Consider the following 22,730-nt stretch of genomic DNA (forward strand, 5'->3'; position numbering starts at 1 on the left):
TTTGTTGGTTAATGGCAAACTTGAAAATAACTTTCTGAGTACTCCAGAGGAAGGCATTTTGGTCTAACTTGCCTACAACATCTACTTAGTATTCTTTATAACAAACAAAACAACAGTCTATTTCTGTTTGAGTTATAATTTGCATATATACAAAAGATTTGCTGATCTTCCTGTTATGTTTTTTCAATAGAAAAAATGTCTTTTTATCATATGAATATAAATGAATTTTTCCTTTGACAAGTCTTAGAGGTAATGTATCTGCTTTCAGTGTTAAAAGTTCAAAATAGAGGACTCTTTTTGGAAATGCGTGAGTGGATGCATGCACCGGTGCAGTAAGACCAATTATGATGTGTTCATGACTTACATATATTACATTATTGTTTTACAGCCAGTGTTTCCTGAGAGAATCAACCACCATGAGAGATGTTGTGCATATTGTGCCTCTTCTTTGCTAAAAATACAGACTAGTTTAGGGTATGTATCATCCTCAAAAGACTTGAGAAGAAAAATCACTCAAATACAAGTTCTGGTTTTATAGTTTCAGTGAAGAATCTGTGCTGAGACAGACTGAATAGTGGTAGGAGGGCTACACAACAAGTAATCTCTTGAGCTTGATAAATATTTTAGTATCTATACTTAGAAGAAACACATTATGTAGTGGATTTTATACATCTAATACTATGGGTATCATCATAGATCACAACACCCATAACACATTTTGCATCTCTTTCTTGTTTCTCAAGTGTGAATAGGAGATTTTTTATTTATTAATCAATCTTCCATATTATTTCTAGAAGTGTTCTATTCTAAAACTGAATCTGCATAGTATGGATTAAAAAGTTTATTTGCATTTTTCAAATTAAGTGCAGACAATGTCCTTCCACATGGTATCTACATAAAAACAGCTTTCTCCTTTTTTTTAGGGTCTTTTCCATTTGTGGTGTTTTCTACGTGAAAAGGAAGTTCGGTTACCTAGGACACCTTTTCCAAACAAAATGGAATTGAGATTAATCATTTACTCATCATTCAGAGACCCTTTGCAATTCTAGGCTTTATTACCAGATGAAGTATATGTCACCATACTCTAGGCAAATCTCAGGGAGGGAGATGTATGAATTACCAGCCATACCTTCTCTCCTAATAACACTATGCTTTTAATTTAGACAAGAAGAAAATTAGAAAATTAGTATTTGTTGACCTCTTTATGCCAGGGCCTGAAATAGACACTTTCACATGGATCAATCCATTTTATGTTCATATAAAACCAAATCAGCTTGGACCAGAGAGAGGGTATAATGTGTAAGACACTTGCTGGCATACAGTTGATGCTGATTTAGATCCCAGTACTGTATATAGTCCCCTGACCACAGAGCCAGGAATAAGCCCTGAACTTAACCAGGTGCAGCCCCAAATCAAACAAAATCTATCAGATTATAGTGATACAAAAGAGTAACACTGCTGGTCAGATTTTGACCCAAGAAATAATTCTCCTTGCAATTCCTTTGGTTTTCTTTAATTCCTTACTAGACCAGCAGACATTTAGAGGGAAAGCAGAGGATCCAGCACAATTATAAATTTATAGCGCACATTATGATTTAACTGCTGGACATATTTGCCAGTATCTCAGCTGAGCATTAAAATTCTTCTGACTGTGGTCAGATTATTTCCAGATGAGTCATCTAGAACCCTATAGAATACTGAGGTCATGAAGGCCCTGGGACAATAGCATTTGTGCTTTGGAGGAGGAACAAAATGAGCCACAAGGTTCGCTCAGGAATCAGGCACGCATTTCTCAGAGGGATGAGGAGTGCAGCTGAGAAGTTAGAAACAACCTTTATGTTTGAGATAAAGAAACATGGGGATGGAGATAATGAAATAAAAAAAAATAAATAAAGGCACTGCATGTCCTCATATTCACAGAGGGGACAGAGTGAGTGGGAGTACTGGCTTATTATTTCTTATTCAGGCAGCTCTATTGTGAGCCTGGGTATAAGGCAGGGTCATAGTGAAACCCAGCTGCTCCCTCTCAGCTGATCAAGAAACCAGCAAACCTTGGGATCTATCCCCAGTGAGTGCCTAATGCTTCAGCTATGTGACTCCCACTAAAATCTGAGGGAAGCTCAATTATGTTTTGCTGCATTACTTTGAAAATGTGTCCCTTGACTTGTGAGCTACAGAGAGTTGAAATCTTTTTTTAGTCTTTTCACTTGAATAGGCTCACTTCCTTTTGCCTGATTGTGAGGCGAAGAAAGCTTGTACCATCATAGGGCATCCTGGCCATGGGATAAAGACCCTGAGTTCTTAAAAGAGTTATTCATCTTAGAAATAATCATGTCTGAGTGGGGTGATTTAAAGAAAAGTCAGACATTCCTTGAAAATTATTCTTTGATTTGGGCTGGATTCAGTGACTTACTTTTTAGAAATATAATACAATGGAAGTTATGGTATATGACTTAGAAACTTGATCCAAATAAGGTTCATCCTAGCTTCCTCCTGGATTTTTCACTTTGGGGAAATCCAGCTGCGATGTTAGTAAAGTAACATTCCAGAGAAGTCCACATATCAAAGAACCCTCCCAATGACCATCTGAATGAAGAAGAGAGTGAGGTAGTCCCACTTAATCCTCCTAATGACACAGTTCCAATTGACCTCTTCATTGTTATCTTGAGAAATCCTAAGTCAGAACCATGCTGAGGAGCTCTGCATAAATTCCTGACACATAAAAACAATGGATGAGGAAAAAAATGTATGAAGCCATTAAGTTTGGGAGTAATTTTTTATACAGCAACATATAACTCATGCAATTTTCTAGTAACATCATAATCTTTAAGGTTTCCCAGTATCTCCTCTATTGTGGACTGGCCGATGCATCATCATTTTTACCATCACTATCTTCTCTCTAGCTTCCTTCTTCTCCTCACCCCACCACATGTGTGCTCTGTGTACCTGTTATTACCTTCCAGGACTCATGTCAGTTCTGGTTTCTGCTCTCATCAAGACTCTGACCACCATGGTCCAATATCTTCACATACTGACCTCTGTATTATTTTTTCTTATTTGTCAGATGATCTGACTTCTATCCCTACCTTCTTGCCAACTGAATGGACTTAAGCAGGTTATTTACCCTTTGTGTGTATCCAAGTATAAAAGGAGATCATTAATGATTTTAGCCACTTTTCTGGGGTTTCGCATGAGACAGAAAAAAAATCACAGAATAGTGTGATTTTGAGTCACAAATGAACTCGAAGAAATAATAGACACTATTACGACAGAGAAGTATATTGCACATAGGGAAGAATGCTTGTTTGCTAATCTGCCAAGGTTTAACAACAAGTAATTTTTTTTTTGTCACCTATAACACAGGGCAAATTATTCACCTCTGTACTTAGCTCTCAGAAAAATGGGAAGATAGTGACACTGAAAATAACTTCTGAGAGGTGCTATTGTGAGAATTTAATGTGCAAAAGTACTTAAATAAGTACTAATATTAGATCATACAGTAGTGTTGGTGTGATTTTTGTTGTTGTTTTTGTTATCTCAATAGAAAATTATAATCTACCAGGCCAAATTATTATTTTTTAAATTTTATTGAATCACTGTGTGATAGTTACAGGCTTTCATGTTTGGGTTATAATCACACAATGATCAAACACCCATCCCTCCACCAGTGCACATTCCCCACCACCAATATCTCCAGTATACCCCCCTTTCCCACCATCTTCCTGCCTCCATGGCAGACAATATTCCCCATACTCTCTCTCTACTTTTGGTCATTATGGCTTGCAACACAGACACTGAGAGGTCATCATTTTTGGTCTGTTATCTACTTTTAGCACACATCTCCCATCCCGACTTATTCCTCCAGCCTCATTTTCTTAGTGATCCCTTCTCTATTCCATCTGCCTCCTCTCCTCCGCTCAAAAAACAGGCTTACAGCTATGGGGCAATGCTCCTGGCCCTTATGTCTATTGTCCTTTGGTGTCAGGGGCCAAATTATTAATACCCTAACTTGAGCACTCCTTTGCACACACAGTTTTTCCTTCTCTCCTTCAGCTACAAGGGTACAAAACAGTTAATTTCTTTAATTTGTGACCTTAAGATCAGCCAATGACTTAATCAATAACCTCTTTACTATTCTTATATCCTTTTCAACTATATATACTACATAGTATAAACAAGCTCATTCATGTAAGTTCAAATATGTACATGTATTCAATATTCCAAAAACAGTAACAACAAGTCTCACAATGGAGAAGTTACTGGTGGCTGCCCGAGCAAATTGATGACCAATGGGACAACAGTGCTACAGTGCTATATATGAAAATACAGATGCAAATATATACACGTATAAGTATTTATAAACAAGATCAGTTCTTGAATAAAATTATGGTCCTTCTCAAATCATGGTTCCCTTAAGCTGCATTAATATTCATTCACACACAAACCATTAAAAGATAGTTTCTACCTTATATCTCTACTTCTCTTTCATCACTTATTGGAATGTTTTTCATTATAACATCACAATTTTTCTGAAACTAATCTGGCCAGTGATGTATGTCAATTATATCTAATGATAAAATGGGCCAAGATTTCTGACTCCTTATCTTTAACTTCTACATAATACTTGACCTTGAGTTCCATTCTTAAATGGATATTCTATTTCTTGACTTCTATAAATCTCTCTAGACTTTCTCCTACCACTCAGTCCTTCTCTTGATCTTCTTTGCAAACATTACGTGATTTTCAAATGTTGGAGCTCATCAGGACTGCTTTGTAGACTCCATTTTTCTTACTTTATGCAGTCTTCATTGGTGATCCTATCTAATACAATAGTTTTAATGATCATCTATACACAAATCTCTTTTGAATATAGGTGTGTATACAGTCTTTGATCTTGAGTATCAAGATCTTGAGTATCAACTGGCTTATTGGGAATTTTTCACATATATATCTCAAAAGAACTTTGAAATCAACATATCCAAATATCAATCCAACACAATCTTCACTGAAATGTCATTTTCTTGCAAGTGAATGTAGTAGGGACCTGACCCTTTAAGGTCATGAAATTTCATCCTATATAATAGTAACTGACTTGGATGGATCTCTTGAAACTCCTCCTCACAGCCTCTGGACCAATCTTATCTAATATTGTCAAAATCTAGTAAATTATAAGCAAGGACCACTACTGGGAGGTTTTCTGAGTTTATAATATGAAGTTATATTTGCTTTGCCACAGAGATAAGGGAAAAATGTATGAAAACCTCACCTAAATAATGTACTAAAATAATGTACTAAAAAATGTACTGAAAACCTCATCTAAATAATCAATAGATTATATTACTAGAATTGATTTTTCTTCAAATATAGCGGTGGCATCAAGAGAACAGCTTCAGTTAAACATAAGAACTATAGGGGTGGGGATGGGTGAGTTTTTGGGCCACATCAGTGATAACAGGTTAATGTCACAAAGCCAGGTTAATCCTGGATTTGTGCTCGGGAGTGTCCCCTAGTGGTGCTTGGGGGACCATATATGATGTGCAGGACGCACCTTAATGTCTATACTGTCGCTCCAATCCCAAATATTAAAAACTTTTAAAGCTATAAAATTATGAGAATAAATATAGAGCTTGGTAAAGTTGAATATATCATTAAGCATCAATGCAATTTAAAAATTATAAATGTGATGTGTTGAAAAAATGCACCCAAGCAAAATTTTTAGTATCAAGATAAAATAAAAAAGTGTCTTTTAAATTTCAGAGGTATTTTGTAAATTATATATGAGTAAAGATAATTTTTTTTTGCTTTTTGGGTCACATTCGTCGATGCACAGGGGTTACTCCTGGCTAATGCACTCAGGAATTACTCCTGGTGGTGCTCACGGGACCATATGGGATGCTGGGGATCAAACCCGGGTCGCATGTGCAAGGCAAATGCCCCACCCCTCTGTGCTATTGCTCCAGACCCTACACTTATTCTTAAACTCCAAAAGAATGCTCAAATTCCAAGATACATGACAACTGCTGTCTTTTACTTATATCAACAAAAAGTGCTCAAATGCTCAGTTTCTCAAAAATCTCATGTAAGATTCAGCCTCACAGCCATAAAATGATCTATATTTTCCATTAGCTTGAAAATAAATCTACTGTACAATAGTCTAGTATAAGAAATAAAGACTTTCCTTTTCCTCATGTTTTTGTTTATTTCATTTAAATACCCCAGATTTCCCTTGATATTTTTGGAACATTTAATATAATTCTGGAGTGCTTAACAAAAGTGCAATACTAGTTTATGAATGATTGCATTTTGATTCAGTTCTGAAGTGGCAAATATATTTAACAGTTTTCTTTACTATCTGATTTTTAAAGATTATTTTTAAAATGTCTTCTCTATCAAATGTGAGACTGATTAAATTGGAATAAAAGTGAGAGAAGGTACTATATTAAAGCTTTCTATGAAATTTATTATAACTACTTAGAAAACTCACCAATCAACACTTTCACTTAGTTTATTTTTATTTTTAGAGGGATTTTTCATTGGTGACTACCAATATTTTATTGACACTTTTTATCTGTCAAGACAACCTAATATCTTATTACTAAGAGTTATTTCTTTCTATCATTATTTTACTTTATATTCTTCAAATGGGAATAGTATAACATTATAATATTGTATTTTTCAGTTGTGTATATTTCAAAATAATATGCTACAATAAGTTCGCCACTAAAAGCCTAATTCTGTCTTCACCACATATAGTCCCCTTTGTCCTGAATAACTCACTCCCTTCTCTTCATTTTAATGATCACATTAGAATAATTATCACATATAAATTTTCATCATATTGTCTTAAATCCTCCACACTGAAAATAATGCTTTTGCTTTATAACAGAACTCTGAGGAATCCTATTAATATTCCAATTCCTCAGTTTCATGGGTTTATGTAACAGAGTAATCAAAACTCAATAGATTTTGGTCAGTTACTGGAAACTAAAATACAAGTGTTTTCCTAAGAGATTATTTTTAAAACATCTTTTCTATCAAACGTGAATTTCATTTGTACTCTACAACCTGCCAGTGCGATTTCCTTTTCTACTATTTCTCAGAAGATTTGCATGATTATTGTGAGCTGTGGTTTGCTTTTACATGATTCTCCTACAATCCAAAAGAAAACTGCTCTTAATTATCACTGTAGCTCTGTCCTCCTGTTGTTCATCGATTTGCTCGAGCAGGCACCAATAACGTCTCCATTGTGAGACATGTTGTTACTGTTTTTGGCATATTAAATACGCCATGGATAGCTTGCCAGGCTTTGCCAAGCGGGCGGGATACTCTAGGTAGCTTGCCGGTTTTTCCGAGAGGGAGTGAGGAATCAAACCCGGGTCGGCCACGTGCAAGGCAAATGCCCTACTTGCTGTGCTATCACTTCAGTCCTCGAGAAAAATCTATCTTAAGCCCTTGTAAACAGGGACAATGAATGTGCACATTTTACTGAATCTAAGAGTAGTTTTTTCTTTTTTCTGTTCTGGGATTAAGATGGTTTCTCATTGAGAAGTCAGACAATGTAACTAAGTCCCGCTAGCAGAAGAATATTTAAATTTCTATTGGCACACAATTAGGAAGAACTAGAAAAAGAAGGAAAGGGGGAAGGAAGGGGATGAATTTTGAGAAGAAACTAAAATTAGAAAAAAATAAACAGGCATATTCCTCTAACTAGGCAAAGCATGTAAATATTATTGAATCAGTGCTAGAGAACAGCACAATGGGTAGGGAACTTGTCTTACATGCAGCCCACCTGGATTCAATCCCTGGCATACAATATAGTCACCCAAGCTTCACCAGGAATGATCCTGGAACACAGAGCCAGAAGTAAGCTTTGAGAACCACAGGGTGTGCTCGGCGCCATCTTGCCACAATCAACAGAGAAGCGGCAGGCATTCTGGTGAGCAACGCGGCCCGGAAAATGCTCCGGACCCGAACTGGGGCCAGCAACACCGGGGAGCCGGAAGGAGGAGGTGCAGCCAGCACACCTTCTCCAGATGGAGCCCTGGCGACACTGAGCAGCAACTAACAAGGCTCTGGGATTCGAGACTGGGACACATCCGCTAATGCTGCCGCACGACCTTTTCTAAAACCTGAGAACATACAATCTTTTAATGGAAAACTATCAAATTCTTCCTTAATAGGGTTATCTTGTTTGGGGGTATAACTCCAACATCAATAGTGAGTTTTGTGTTGAAATATGGAACGTAATCAAGGTGAAGAGAAAATGAAGTGAAATTCATCAATTATACAGTTGGGGTGGGGGGTAGGGGGTATACCGGGGATTTTGGTGGTGGAATATGGGCACTGGTGAAGGGATGGTGTTTGAATACGGTATAACTGAGACATAAATCTGAGAACTCTGTAACTTTCCACATGGTGATAAAATTAAAAAATAAATAAATAAATAAATAAAAGAAAAAAAAAAGAGAACCACAGGGTGTGGCCACAAAACAAAAACACTAAACAAAATTATATACACAATATCTTTCTTCAATCACATGGAATTTTCAAAACAAACAAATTAACAACAACAAAAAAAAAACAGTAGGCTAGTATTTACTGCAAATGCTTAAATGACCAAGGCAATTATGGAAGCAAACATTCAACTTCTCTTGAAAAAACAATAATAAATTTACATTTATTCGTAGTTCATCTGAATAAGAAAGTTCCAAAATAGCTTTTTGCTTGACAGAACTGAATAATGTCAACTTAGGTTTACAACAGAGATACTAAACCTAGGTATTTAAAAATAATTTCTGAATAATCAGCATTTTAAATGACTCATTTGTTAATAAAAATCTACTGTTAAATACTTGCGTTTTGGGTGATATTTTAACATCTAGTTCTTTAAAGAAGGACATTTGCTCTAGACATTTAAAAGTTAATGTGTAATCTAAGGCAAGTATTAGTTCAACTACATTTCAGCAAAGACTGGTAAAAGATTAAAAAGTTGGTAATACTTATTTATCTTTTAAATTTAACCTATATAATATTTTATCTTTTTTTTCTGCAGGGATTTAGGCATCACAGCTGGAAGTGCTCAGGGCTTACTCCTGACTATGTGCTTAGGGATCACTAATGACGGTGCTTGGGGGACCGTAAGTGTGCTTGGGATTGAAATAGGGCCAATTTACATGCAAGGCAAGTGCCTTCATCTCTGTACCTTTTCCAGCTCTCCACATAATGTTTTGGAAACTGCTTCTTGAGAAAGGTAGGGATAAAAATAAAAAATATCAATTTGTCAATGATAAATAGAGTCAAATTAGACAAATAAAGCCACTATTTAATAGTTTATATTACATATCAATAAAATTAAATTTTCATTTTTTATTCTATGTATTATTTATAAATGAAAGTTTCCACCTGTAAATTGGTAACACTGATATGAACACTTGTATCACCTTGAAGTTTTGAAGGATTTAAGGAGTGTTTGTGTTGCAAAATATTTGAGGAATTTTTTTTTTTGGTTCGTCTCTGATTTTGCTATGGGCCATACCAAGATAATATTTAGTTTTTATTCCAAAGAATTTAGCACTGCATTAAAATTTTCACATATTGTGTTACATTGAAACACTGAAATATGATGGGTTCATTGTATTGCCAAAAATAGAAGCTGTTTACTGCCAGTTAATTAGTAATCCCCGATTTAGTCTATCTTTATTTTTTTTTTGGCTCATAAAGATATGTTTTTTAGAAAAACTACTTAGCACATTTGTTACGTTCTGTGGCAGGTCTTGATTGGAAAGGGAGAACTGTATTGATCTGTTATAGATAATGCTAAATAATTCATTTACAAATATTTTGGGAGGAAAATAAAATGAAAAAAAGTATGGCAATCTGTACACAGTATAAATACAATTTCTATTAATTGTATTTTGAGAGGTGTTACATGGAGAGAAAATCAGTTGTTTACTAGGAGAAAAAAATATCTTCCCAGAGATGTTGGGAACTACCTGCTTGTGCTTTAAGAAATGAGAAGTGAGGGAAGAAAAGAGAGCAGAGAGGCAGGGGGGAGGGAGGGAAGGAAGGAGAGAAGGAAGGAGAGAGAGAAAGAGTGAGAAAGAAAGAGGCAGAGAGACAGAGAGAGACAGAGTTAGTTGTTATTTCTGTGAGGAATATCAGTAAGATGATGACTCAGAATAAAAATGAGACTATTTTTTTTCTTGCAAGATAGTTAAGTCATTAATATGTGACTCTGGTCATCAGAATAGCAAAGAGAAGTTGTCACCCAGCTGAGTTTGTCAAAGATGAACAAGTTTCCATATGGGAAATAAAGAACCTGACTGTGATATTCTTTATTTATTTATTTATTTATCTATCTATCTATTTATTTATTTATTTATTTATTTATTTATTTATTTATTTTGCTTTTTGGGTCACACCCAGCGATGCTCAGGGGTTACTCCTGGCTTTGCACTCAGGAATTGCTCCTGGCAGTGCTTGGGGGACCATATGGGATGCCGGGGATCGAACCCAGGTCGGCCGCGTGCAAGGCAAACGCCCTACCCGCTGTGCTATCGCTCCGGCCCCAAACTGTGATATTTTTTTACCCAAGCATTTAGGAAAGAAAAGATGAATAAAGACCCCCAAACTTGGATGGAAAGACGTTTCTTCTGTTGTAAAGTGAAAGAACTCAGACCAAACAGAAGCCTAAGAGATCTCATATGGGGCCATAGTGATAGTATAGCAGGTAGGGTACCTTGTATGCGGCAGATATAGGTTTGATTCCAGGCATCCCATATGGTCCCCAAGCACCATCAGGAGTAATTTCTGCAGAGTCAGGAGTAACCCCTGAGCATCAATGGGTGTGGCCCCCCCAAAACAAAATAACAAGAAAAAAAAGAAGAGAACTCATTTAAAGCATCAGAGTGAACTTTTGTCAACCATTCTAAAATAATCATGCAAGAGCACTTGCAAAATGAACTGATAGGCGAGAAAAAGCTTGGTGCAAACTCAGAGGATGCCTTAGGCTCTTCCCTGTTTGAAAGACTTACCATTGTAGTCTATGGAGATAAGATGTTGGAAAATATTCTCCCAATAAACCATTCCTAACATTACTTTCTTTAGAAAGGTGGGGATAAAAAACAGTAGTATAATATGCAAATTTTGTTGTACTTTTAAATATTGCTTTTACAAGAATTCACATATAGAAAAAATTCTCAAGACTTACATCTCTTCCGATCAGATCCTCTTGATTTTCTACAATCCCCCAAGGAGCGATTCCTATGGTACATATCTTTCCTCGGGACTTAGATGCATGGTCCTTCAAAGCATCTCCAACATGACGAATAACACCTAGGAGGAAATATAAAAATTACTTTAGTCTTTTAAAGCAATTACTTTCCATCATTTTAATATTGGGAAAATGGCTGTTAGATTTTTAAATGCATTAATTTTTATATTTTGACATAGTCCTACTTAAATTATATGCATTTAGGAGAGCATGTAAACTTGTGTCTTTAATGCCAATTATATTTGCCAGATCTGTATATGAAGTCTAGCAACGCATTTCTTACTTGGGTTTTTTTGAAAAAAAGAGAAATGTCTATAAAAAATACAAGTTTTAAAAAAAGAATATTTTCTGTTGTATCATGTAATATGTATATTAATTATGGATTAAGAATGATGACGTGTTAGTATTTTAGTATGACCTCCAATACTTTAAGTAAAGTACATGAAATATATCACAGATAATATTAAATTTATACCACAATATATGTATGAGTTCATATTTTGTTAATATTGATTTTGCTTATATGTATTAATATAGTGTGGAAGACCTACTTAAAAATATTTATCATAGACTGTGGAAAACCTAAAATATGTTCTTTAGGGGCTGGAGTGATAGTACAGCATGTTCATATTCCATCAACCTGGGTTCAATCACCAGTACCCCATAGGGTCCCTTAAGTATTGCCATGAGTGAACTCTGAGCAAGAGTCAGGAATATATCCTGAGCACCACCAGTAGCCCAAACACCAAAAAATAAAATACTTTAAAAAATGTCCATTATTACAGGTTCTGACAAGCCTCATCCATGAGTGAATCTGCTGTAAGACCTAAGTATGCAGTACTTGTGACTCAAATCTCCAGGCTTGCACGGAATCAGGAATGGGTGACCTCCCCCCATCACCCTGTGTTTCTGGTAGCCTGGCAGTCATGCCCAGGAACTGCATCTGGTGCCATATATGCTCATTAATAACCATGATTAAGAGACTCAGAAATAAATCTCTTGAAAGAGAGCAACACAGAACGATATGCCATAAAGATGCCTCCAGACTCCAAAGTCACCATTCAATTAAAAAATATTAAATTAACCTCAGCTGGAGTCTCAGCCCGGGCCGGAGCCCGGGCTCTGGCCGAGTTTCGACCCGGGTGCCCATGCCTCTGCACAGCTGGTGGATGTGGAACGAGCAGGAGCCAGAGACAGCTTTAGGATTTGGGGTTCCAGCAAGTGCTTGCAACCATGTATGGAGACTGTGATCTAAGCTTTTGCTACATGCTGTTCCAGGAAGGGAAATGATTCATTTTCCAACTTAAATCTCCGCGGACTTAATTACTATTATACAGAAATTGTAAACATTTTATCTCTTCATTCTCATCAGTGGAAAACTTATTATCAAATATTTCCTTGTTAATAGAGCTGTATTCTTGGGGGATAAATTCCAACAAAATGGTGAGTCTGTTTTGAAACTCCAACAACAATAGTGAGTTGTGTGTTGAAATCTGGAATGTAATCAAGGTAAAGAGAAAAGGAAGTGAAATTATCAGTCACGCACGGGGGGGGGGTTTGGGGGGTGAGGGGTGAGGGGTGGGATGTATACTGTTTTTTGTTTTTGTTTTTGTTTTGTTTTTGTTTTTATTGGTGGTGGAATATGGGCACTGGTGAAGGGATGGGTGTTTGAGCATTGTATAACTGAGATATAAGCCTGAGAAATTTGTAACTTTCCACTTGGTGATTCAATAAAATAAATTAAAAAAAATAAAAAAAAATTAAAAAGTCAAAAAAAAAATAATTCTAACCAGAAAAAAAAATAAATAAATTAACCTCAGCTGTATAACACTATTTAGAGTTTTAGAATTTCTGGAGCACGTGGCTATGAATGCAACATCTCATATTCTACACCACTGATGTATCAAGAGTAACATACTACATTTGATGGAATATAACCTAGGGGGCAACTCATCTTGGGAAGAAAAAAATATATATGTGTATGTGTGTGTGTGTGTGTGTGTTTGTGTGTATGCATACAAGGCTCAACCTTTAACAACATATTAGTAATATCTTATATAAGGGCTTAATGGCAACAGGGTGAAATAAAACAATCTTTACACACTTTCCTCTATGTAAATTTTTTTGGGATCATCTTTAGTGGATTATTCATAATAAGAAATACAAAATGAATTATTTAAGTTCTGCTATGGTAAAAGGCTTTGGTGGTTGGAGTGGAAACTTTCAAAATATGGTGGTAAGTAGGTATAATGGTGGTGGAATTCGTGATGGAATATTAAATGCAACAAATTATTGTGAACAACTTTATAAAAATAAAATTTGAAAAAGAAAAAATAATACCCATGTTAATTATTTCTTCTTTATATGGCCTTTCCCATCACCCTGGCCTTCCTCACCAATTTAAAAATGAGGAAATTTAGTTTATAAAAGGGTAGGAAACCAGGGGCTGGAGCAATAGCATAGTGTGTAGGGCATTTTCCTTGCATGCGGCTGACCCAGGTTCGATTCCTAGCATCCTATATGGTCCCCCGAGCACCGCCAGGAGTAATTCCTGAGATGCAGAGCCAGGAGTAAACCCTGAGCATCACCGGGTGCGACCCAAAAAGCAAAAAAAAAAGGGTAACAAACCTATTTCTTTTTTCTTCCTTTATAAATGGGAAAAAGTTTTAGTGAGGAAGGATGCTAATTCTGAGAATATGGGACTCCCAGAGAGAACAAGGAAAAAACAAGCCCAAAGTAAAGTGAATTTATACTCTGAAGAAAGATCACAGGGAACTTCGCTTTTTATTTTCTCAACAATTTAAATAAGACAATTTATAATTATTCAATCTCCCTTTCAAATGATAACTTTTATAAAAGCAATAAAATATATTCTGAAGAGGAATTGCTTATTCTTATCACAGTTCCATTCATTCTTTTAGGAAACGATTATATTCTACCCCCCTAACCCCCAATTTTTTCATTTTTGGAATTACTCAGTGGCATTCAGGGCTTACTTCTGGCTCTGAAGTAACTACTCTTGGAGAATCTCAGGGGACTATATAAGGAGGTGCCAAAACCAGGTTTGGCCACACGCAGGTCACGAGAGAGTTAGCAATACCCACTGTACTATCTCTCCAGCTCCCTAGTGCCATGTCTTCTATAAAAACATAGTTAGATAGGTTTTTGTCTGATTTGAACAGGTTTGCAACTTGCATATCCTGAATAGGTCACTATATTACATAACATATCTTAAACACAATTATGAGGGTGTTCTTCTGATAAGTCAATTTTCTCAAGAGGAAAATTGGAGGTTAATTATCTTATGCATCTCCATCAGTCTCTGGGGTTTGTACAGAGTAAAGACTCAGAAGTCATGCACTTAACTCAGTCATTTCTTATGAGAAAGAAGAAATCTGTGTGAACAATGTAATCTGAAATATTTATAAGACCACGCAAAATAGCATTTAAATGGTCAAATAACAAATTAGTGTAAAGAGCCATTAATTCATGTCGAGGTATGCTGGGGATATTGAGAAGAATATTAACTCCATTTACTAACTTATGTGTGAATCTTCCAAGTTAAAATAAATGCAAATGTAAAGCACTGTTATGAGTACCTTCCCCCACCCCCTTAATATGCAGAACTCCTTTTGGGGCAAGTCCTGGAGCAGAAATTAAACTTTGTGATATGACCCTCCAATTGCCATTATTCTACAATTACTTTTACTTACCCGCGCATGACCCCATTGGAAGCTTTCTTTGGTTATGGCATTGAATTGGCACTGAACTCAGAGAAGAACTCTTGGGTCCGAATATTTGTACTTTATTTTTTTCAGAGTAACTGTACTTTTTGATACTGTTTGAAATCTCATAATCATAAAAATATTTAACAATGTTCCAGAAAAAATGTTTTCTTTTGAGCCATTAGGAATTTTGAGATGGTTTCTAGATGAAATGCAGAGTACTCCATGAGTCAAAAGACTGAAAAATCATAGACAATATTGCTTGCTAGATTGGAAGTTACAGCTTAAATCCTAAATAATTATTGAAATGCAAAATAAAACATGTCAGTAGATATTTGACTGATAGAGGATATACAGTAAAGAGCTGACTGAATATGAAATGTTAGAATCTTAGTTTATAGATGGTGTCATGACTTCAGAGAAAGGCAAAATGAGGGGCCTGAGAGATAGTACAGTGGGTAAAGCACTTGCCCTGTATATGACTGACTCAGGTTCAATTCCCAGCAACATATCTTATTCCCTGAGCACTTCCAGGAGTGATCCCTGAGCACAAAGCTAGAAGTAAGCCTTGGACACAGCCATGTGTGACCTTATTCCCACCCCCCACTCCCAAACAAAAGTGAAGGGCAATGAAGCAAGGTACACTATTAAAATGTAACACTGGAATTGTGCACTGAATCTTCACAGACTCTAGGTATTGGTGATTTGAGGGTAGATCTTCCTTACGCATCATCCAAATTATAAGCCCAAACATTATTCATCTAACATTTTATTTGGTTGGTCCAGGGCTGTGACCTACTTTCTACAATGTGCTCCCATAAACAGACTTTTGAGTCTTAAATCAAGTTTGAATGAACTTACTGCAGTATGACTTGTATTCTTCCAATTGGTACTTCTAACTCAGGCAGGGGAAAATACTGAAAATAATTTACAGATATCCATCTCAATGTCTGTTGTGATTATTGTATTGTGTTGTGAAATTAATCATGTTCTACAGAGCAGAGAAGCACTTAACTATAAGTGGGTTTGCCGAGAAATGATTTGGCAGCCTGCCTGTATCACTATGTAGGAATTCATTTGGCAGATAGAAAAAACTGTAATTTGGAATGGGTGTGTCTTTCATTGGTTCAGATATCATTTAATAAGATATCTCGACTAATAGACACAATTTCCATATTTTACTGTCACAATTTATGTCCTAAGTGGAAAGGGTATTTTACCAAAAAATAAAGCTATTTGCATCAAAGTTAGAATCATTTAAAGAACAGAGGTAGAACTTTAATTTAGAGCAAAGGTTATTTAAGGAATTCTTGAGTATTTATTTATAAAATTTAGGTATTGAAAATACTCTGTGAGATTTCATTATTGATTTAAAAAGTTTCTATACAACCAAGTATTAAGTATTTCAAACCGTTTCTTATGTATAAGTGATTTTTGATTGAGAAATAACAGTATAGTTATCAGTTAGGTAAAGAATGAAGATGCAATAAGAAGAGATAAACAGCAATTCTGGACCCAATGGATAGCAGAAGAAATTGAATAAACATGTCTAATTTCAGGAAAAGTGATTTTAGTCAAAGTGTTCTCATGACCTTACGTTTTCTTTGTCCACTTACAATTACCTGTGTTAACCCCTCCAGTGAATATCCATGCTCCAGTTGTCATGGCTGCTTTGATGAGACCTTTCCCAAAGACCTGCTTGAGTTTTGGCTGGAGCTCAAAGTTCTGGAGGCCACCATGGACAGAGATGAGAAGCTTAGGAAGCTCTAACTGCCATTCCTTGGTCATCAGGTGCAGGAGAAGATCCGGTTTTGTATCAAAAGATACTCGCACATACTAGAAGAAGAACAACCACTAATTAGGGAGATAGGTTTGATGGCAGATCTGTATGTCACTATTTGAAGAAAATGTTTTACATATAAAATCAGATGTTTGAAGAAGGATGAATCATTAGCTTTACCTAAAGAGCTTTTATCAGACAAAGGAATTCACTATTTTAAAAGGTTTTCTTAAATTTTCTAAAGTACACCTGTCACAAGATTGGGTACTTAAAGGTTTATATTTTACCAAAATTAACCTTTGTGCAAGAGCCCAAATGTTTCTAATATTTTCAGTATAAGTAGTCCTTTTAAGAACAACTGGGCCTAGATGTAATTGTCTCTGTGACCCTATTCTTTTTTTAGATAAAATGAAGGTTGCTTTATTATTTTTTTTAAAGAAAAAAATATTTTTATTGAATCACCGTGAGCTACAGTTACAAAGCTTTCATGATTGAGTTTCAGTCATACAATGATCAAACAACCATCCCCCCACCAGTGCACATTTCCCAACACCAATGTCCCCAGTATCCCCCCACTCTACTGTCCCACCCTTCTCCCTGCCTCTATGGCAGACAATTTTCCTTTTATTCTCTCTCTACCTAGGAACATTATGGTTTGCAATACAGATAATGAAAGGCCATCATGTTTGGTCCTTTATCTACTCTCAGCTCACATCTCCCATCCTAATCAATCTATCCAACCATCATTCACTTAGTGATCCTTTGTCTGCCTTCTCCCCCAGATCATGAGGCAGACTTCCAACTGTGGAGCAGTCTTTTTGGCCCTTGGCTCTACTGTCCTTTGGTTTTATTTATTTTTTTAAATTTATTTATTTTTAAATTAGTGAGTCACAGTGAGGGTACAGTTACAGATTCACACATTTTTGTGCTTGTTTTACCCTCATGCAATGTTCGAGAGCCCATCCTTCCACCAGTGTCCATTTTCCACCACTTATGAACCCAGTATCCCTCCCACACCCCTATCCCATCCCCCCACCCCACTCCGCCTCTGTGGCAGATCATTCCAATTTGTTCTCTCTCTCTCCTTTTGGGTGTCGTGGTTTGCAATAGGGGTGTTGAGTGGCCATCATGTACAGTCTCTAGTCTACTTTCAGCGTGCATCTCCCTCCCCGCTCGGGATTTCCAATCACATTTTACTTGGTGCTCCCTTCTCTATCTGGGATGACTTTCCCCCAGCGTGTGAGGCTAGCTTCCAAGCCATGGAGACAACCTCCTGGTATTATAAACTACTATTCTTGGGTATTAATCTCCTACTCTGCCATTTTATATTCCACAGATGAGTGCAATCTTTCTATGTCTGTGACCCTATTCTTTTTAGAGGTTGTGAAAGCCTACAGTTTTATACAACTTAATGAGAATTTAAAGGAAGGTAACAGTATATGTGTTCATTTTACTCTATCATAAATGCATGTATTTTCTTTATATTCAAAGAAGAGAGGCAGGAGACATTTCAATTTTTCTCGTAGAGGAATTGAAAAAAAATTGAAATGTAAGCAGGTATCCAGATATTATTAGGTACAGTCACATATAAATTTATAATAATAAGTATTTGTGAATAAAAAGCCACAAACAATATTAAACATTTGTGCAACTGTAATGTATACTCATGTAGGTCTCAGTTTAATTATACAAAATCTGGAATCTCTAGCTGAAAACAACTGAACTATCAAGCACTTAGATTTGGTAGTCTTTTAAAATACATTGCTGATTTAGGATGAAAAATTCAAAATATTTAGATTTGTAGAAAAAATAGAAGCTGGAACTATAGAATAGAAGGAAGGACTGAACCAGGTGCTAGCTCCAAAGGCTTCTCCTAAACTCTTAAGAGACTCTGCTTTTCTGAAGAATGAAGTGTCCCTCTTCAACTGGACCACTTCAAAGGGCTTCACTCTTTAGAATAAGGGAGAAAAGTAAAAAGTCTAGTATAAGGAAGAAAACTCAAATATCAAAAAAATCAAAGATAAAAAAATCTCTAATATAAGGAAGAAAAACCAACTACGAACCAAAGGAATAGGCAAGGTAATCTACCTTTCTTGACTTTGATTTTACGTGGGCTGAGAAGTAGTTTCCCTTTGATTATTTAATAAGAGCACGCCCTCACATGTTTGATTGCTATTTGTGCTTTCAGTGTGGATTAAGAAACATCAAACAGGGGCTGGAGCAATAGCACAGCGGGTAGGGCATTGCCTTGCAAGTGGCCGACCGGGGTTCGATTCCCAGCATTCCATATGGTCCCCCCAAGCACCACCAGGAGTAATTCCTGAGTGCATGAGCCAGGAATAACCCCTGTGCATCGCCCCCCAACAAACCAAAAAACACACACACACACACAAAAAAGAAACATCAGATAGAGGATTCAGTGTGAAACAGTTCTGGGAGGGTATAGTGAATTGCCCCAGAAAACTAATGGGCACAAGCACAAATACTTTTGAAGGAATGAAGCATCATGCAAGACTCATATAATTTTCATGAGAAAATAGCATTTCATAGAAAAAAATTAAAACTAAAAATTACATAAGGAAGTGAAGCAGCAATCAAGGAGCTAAAACAAAACCAAGCAACAACGAAGAATAATAGGTAGTAGACTATAGTCTTCAAATCTTCTTTAAACGATCAAAGAAGTTAAAATGATTATCTTTAGTATGCTTCTCTTTTGTGTGGGGGCACCATGCCTGGCGTTGCTCAGGGTTTACTTCTGGCTCTGTGCTTAGGGATCCCTCTTGGTGGGGCTCAGAGGACTGTGTGGTGCTGAGGATCAAACCTGGTTGGCTGTGCACCAGGCAGCCATCCTACTGCTGTTCTATTGCTCTGGTCCTAATACGCTCTTTTTAAAAAGAAATAAACAAGGGCCACCGTGAAGGTCCAAATGGTCCATTGTTCACATTCAGGAGCCTGAGGCTTGATCTTCCATACCACATATTCCCCAGACCCCGCCACATAAAAATAATACAAATAAAATTGCATCTATAAATAAGGATTAAGAGAAAGCAACAAATAACCACAGGCCTCTAATGTAAACAAACACACCTTGCCCCCAACTCAAGATATGAAAATCTAATAATTTAAATTAAAAACACTTTTGATAAATAACCTACAAATCAGATGCACTTATGACAGGGGTTGTGGCTGCTGGGTGGGAGGGGGGAGTAAATAAACTTAGAAAAACAAAATAATTGTAAACATAAAAGAAAATTTGATTATTTGAAGGTAAATCAGAATTCTGAATAGATGTAAAAGAGATAGTGGGAAGATGCAAACTTTAATAGATATTTGCAGAAAATGTCGTAAGTATTGTTGAGACAGCAGCTTTCCATCTAGAAAACTCAATGAATTCAAGCAAGATAAATACAAAGTTATCATACCCAGACACACACCATTCAGAACACAGAAAGGAGGGGGAAAAGTTTTGAAAGTGGCTAGAAAGAGACAGATTGTCTATAAAAAAAATAGTTATTGGTCAAGGATTTATTGCTCACACAGCAACAATGGGTAGAGAAAATGGATATTATCTTCATCTGTCAGTTTGGATCCTTTAGTTGCAAAAACACATTTTTGAAAAACGAGCACAGGCTGGATCAATAGCACAGTGGATAGGGTGTTTGCTTTGCATGCGGCTGACCCAGGTTTGATTCCCAGCATCCCATATGGTCCCCTGAGCACTGCCAGGAGTAATTCCTGAGTGCATAAGCCAGGAGTAACTCCTGTGCAATGCCGGGTGTGACCCAAAAAGCTTAAAAGAAAAGAGGATATTGTGAACATTTCATCATCATCATCATCATCCCGTTGATTGTGAAATTTCTTGAGCAGTCTCAGTAACGTCTCCATTCATCCTAGCCTGAGATTTTAGAAGCCTCTTCTTACTCATCCTTCCCAGCGATGCCGCACTGGAGGTCTTTCAGGGTCAGGGGAATGAGACCCAGCATTGTTACTGGTTTTGGCATATGAATATGCCACAGGGAATTTGCAAGGCTCTTCCATGTGGGCAGGAAACTCTCGTTAGCCTCCTAGTTCTCTCAGAGGGAGAAGTACGCTATAAGATGTCCCACGGCCTCGAACAGTTAGAATTTATAACTCCCTAATTAAATTAGGGAATCAGGCAAAAGTTCATTGTATCACTGAATCACTGTCATCCCATTGTTTGTGGATTTACTTGAGCGGGCATCAGTAACGTCTCTATTCCTCCCAGCCCTGATATTTTGCAGCCTCTCCTTACTCATCTTTCCCAATGATTGGAGGCTCTTTCAGGGTCAGGTGAATGAGATCTATCATTACTGTTTTTGGCATATCAAATATGCCACAGGTAGCTTGCCAGGCTCTGCCCATGCAGGCGGGATACTCTCGGTAGCTTGCTGGGCTCTCTGAGTAGCATATACATGTGTGTGTGTGTATATATATATATCCATCAAATATGGTGTGGTAATTATGGAAAATGTGTAGGAAGTGTAGGAAGTGTCTTATAATGTGTCTGGTGCCTGCAGGGAGTGGCAGAGAGGATCTCTGCATCTAGGTCCCATTGAGTCCAGAGTAAAAGGTCACAAAGTTCCACATTATCTGGGTTCTGTGGGATTTCATTCATGCATGAGGCTCGGCCGGAGCATCTGGAAAGTGGCCTGGAGCATGGCGGTGGTTGGGTAGTGGAGGTCGGCTGCCGGGGCTGGGTCCCTTGGGGTGGGGAAGGTTCTCACCCGCCCCTCTCTGCCCCACCCCCTAACATCCCCCCCCCCCAGTGAAAACAGCCTGGTGCAGAGTCTGGTGGCATGGCTATGGGGGACTCATTTTATACTCCCATCTGGGAGGAGCAGCCATTGAGATCTGGAGGGTGGCTGATGAGGAGCTTATCTGGTGCTGGCAGGGTATGGCAGGGTGTGGCTTATGGGTGTGATCCCTGGGTCATTGGAGATTGGGGGATAGCAGGTACAGGATCTCTGCTTCTGGTGGTCCCGTTGAATCCTGGAAAAATTTATGTAATCCCAAATACATGACACAGGATGTCATACATAACTTGGAATTACAAGTATTTGCCATGTAATTCCAAGAATTCAGAATTGCAAAAGAGCATATAAGTAATGTACATCAAATTTAAGCCAAAATTGATTATAAACATGAAGTGATAAGAGCAGTCTAATTTGTAATATTAAGGGACAGCTCTGGATCATAGAGTAAGTATCCAAATTGCAATGATCTAGTCACAAAACCTTGCTTTCAATGAGATCTTTCCCTCTTCAGTGATCAATTGCAGAACAAATTCTATTTACAAGGATATCAGTTTGCATTCTGGTAACAAGGTCTCTTTGTGCCTTCTTAAACCAACAAGGCAATCTTTATTGGCTTTTTGATGATTTCACCTTTGAATTGCATATGTGAACTCCCATTATACCTGTTAAGGTCCCTCCAAATTTTAGCCTTATGCTAGTTTCTTAGATGCTTCCCTCTACTCCTTTCTTTTGGCTAGTATTGTTTCCCAAGTCCAAGGAAATTCTGTCTCTTTTGCATCTGTCATTCTTTTCCTTCAAAGGCATTTATTTGACTTTTCTGGAGAATTAAAGCTCATTCTGAGGTCCTGTTTATATTTTGTGTTGAATCTGCCTCTTTAGGCATCCAGATCTTTGAGAAAAGTGTCCATGTTTGACCTAACTATGACTTTTGCTAAGTCTTTTCAAAGTGCTTATGAAGTGGTTACAATCTTAGAAATTAAAAAAAGAAAGCCCAGAAATATCTTAGCACATGGGGATAAGAAATCATCTTATTAAATTTTTCCACTTTACAGATTTGATCTAAACCTAGGGAAGGTGAATGACTGGGATTTCAGAGTCACTATGAAGTAACTAATAAACGATCTAGTCCATAATTAAGGCTACAGTGACAGTGGAAATTCCTGGTGGGGCTGTGCTTC

General features: G+C 37.0%; 1 protein-coding gene across 1 annotated transcript in view; it reads right to left on the minus strand.

The window, feature by feature from the left end:
• The window catches only part of TRPM3 (transient receptor potential cation channel subfamily M member 3), a 608,677-nt gene that overhangs the window by 296,594 nt on the left and 289,353 nt on the right, over positions 1-22,730 (minus strand). Inside the window, 2 exon segments of the mRNA XM_012932570.2 lie at positions 11,210-11,334; positions 16,620-16,833. Of these exon segments, the coding sequence (XP_012788024.2) occupies positions 11,210-11,334; positions 16,620-16,833 (339 nt within the window).

Source organism: Sorex araneus, chromosome 1 (genome assembly GCF_027595985.1).
Source record: "Sorex araneus isolate mSorAra2 chromosome 1, mSorAra2.pri, whole genome shotgun sequence".
Taxonomy (NCBI): Eukaryota; Metazoa; Chordata; class Mammalia; order Eulipotyphla; family Soricidae; genus Sorex; species Sorex araneus.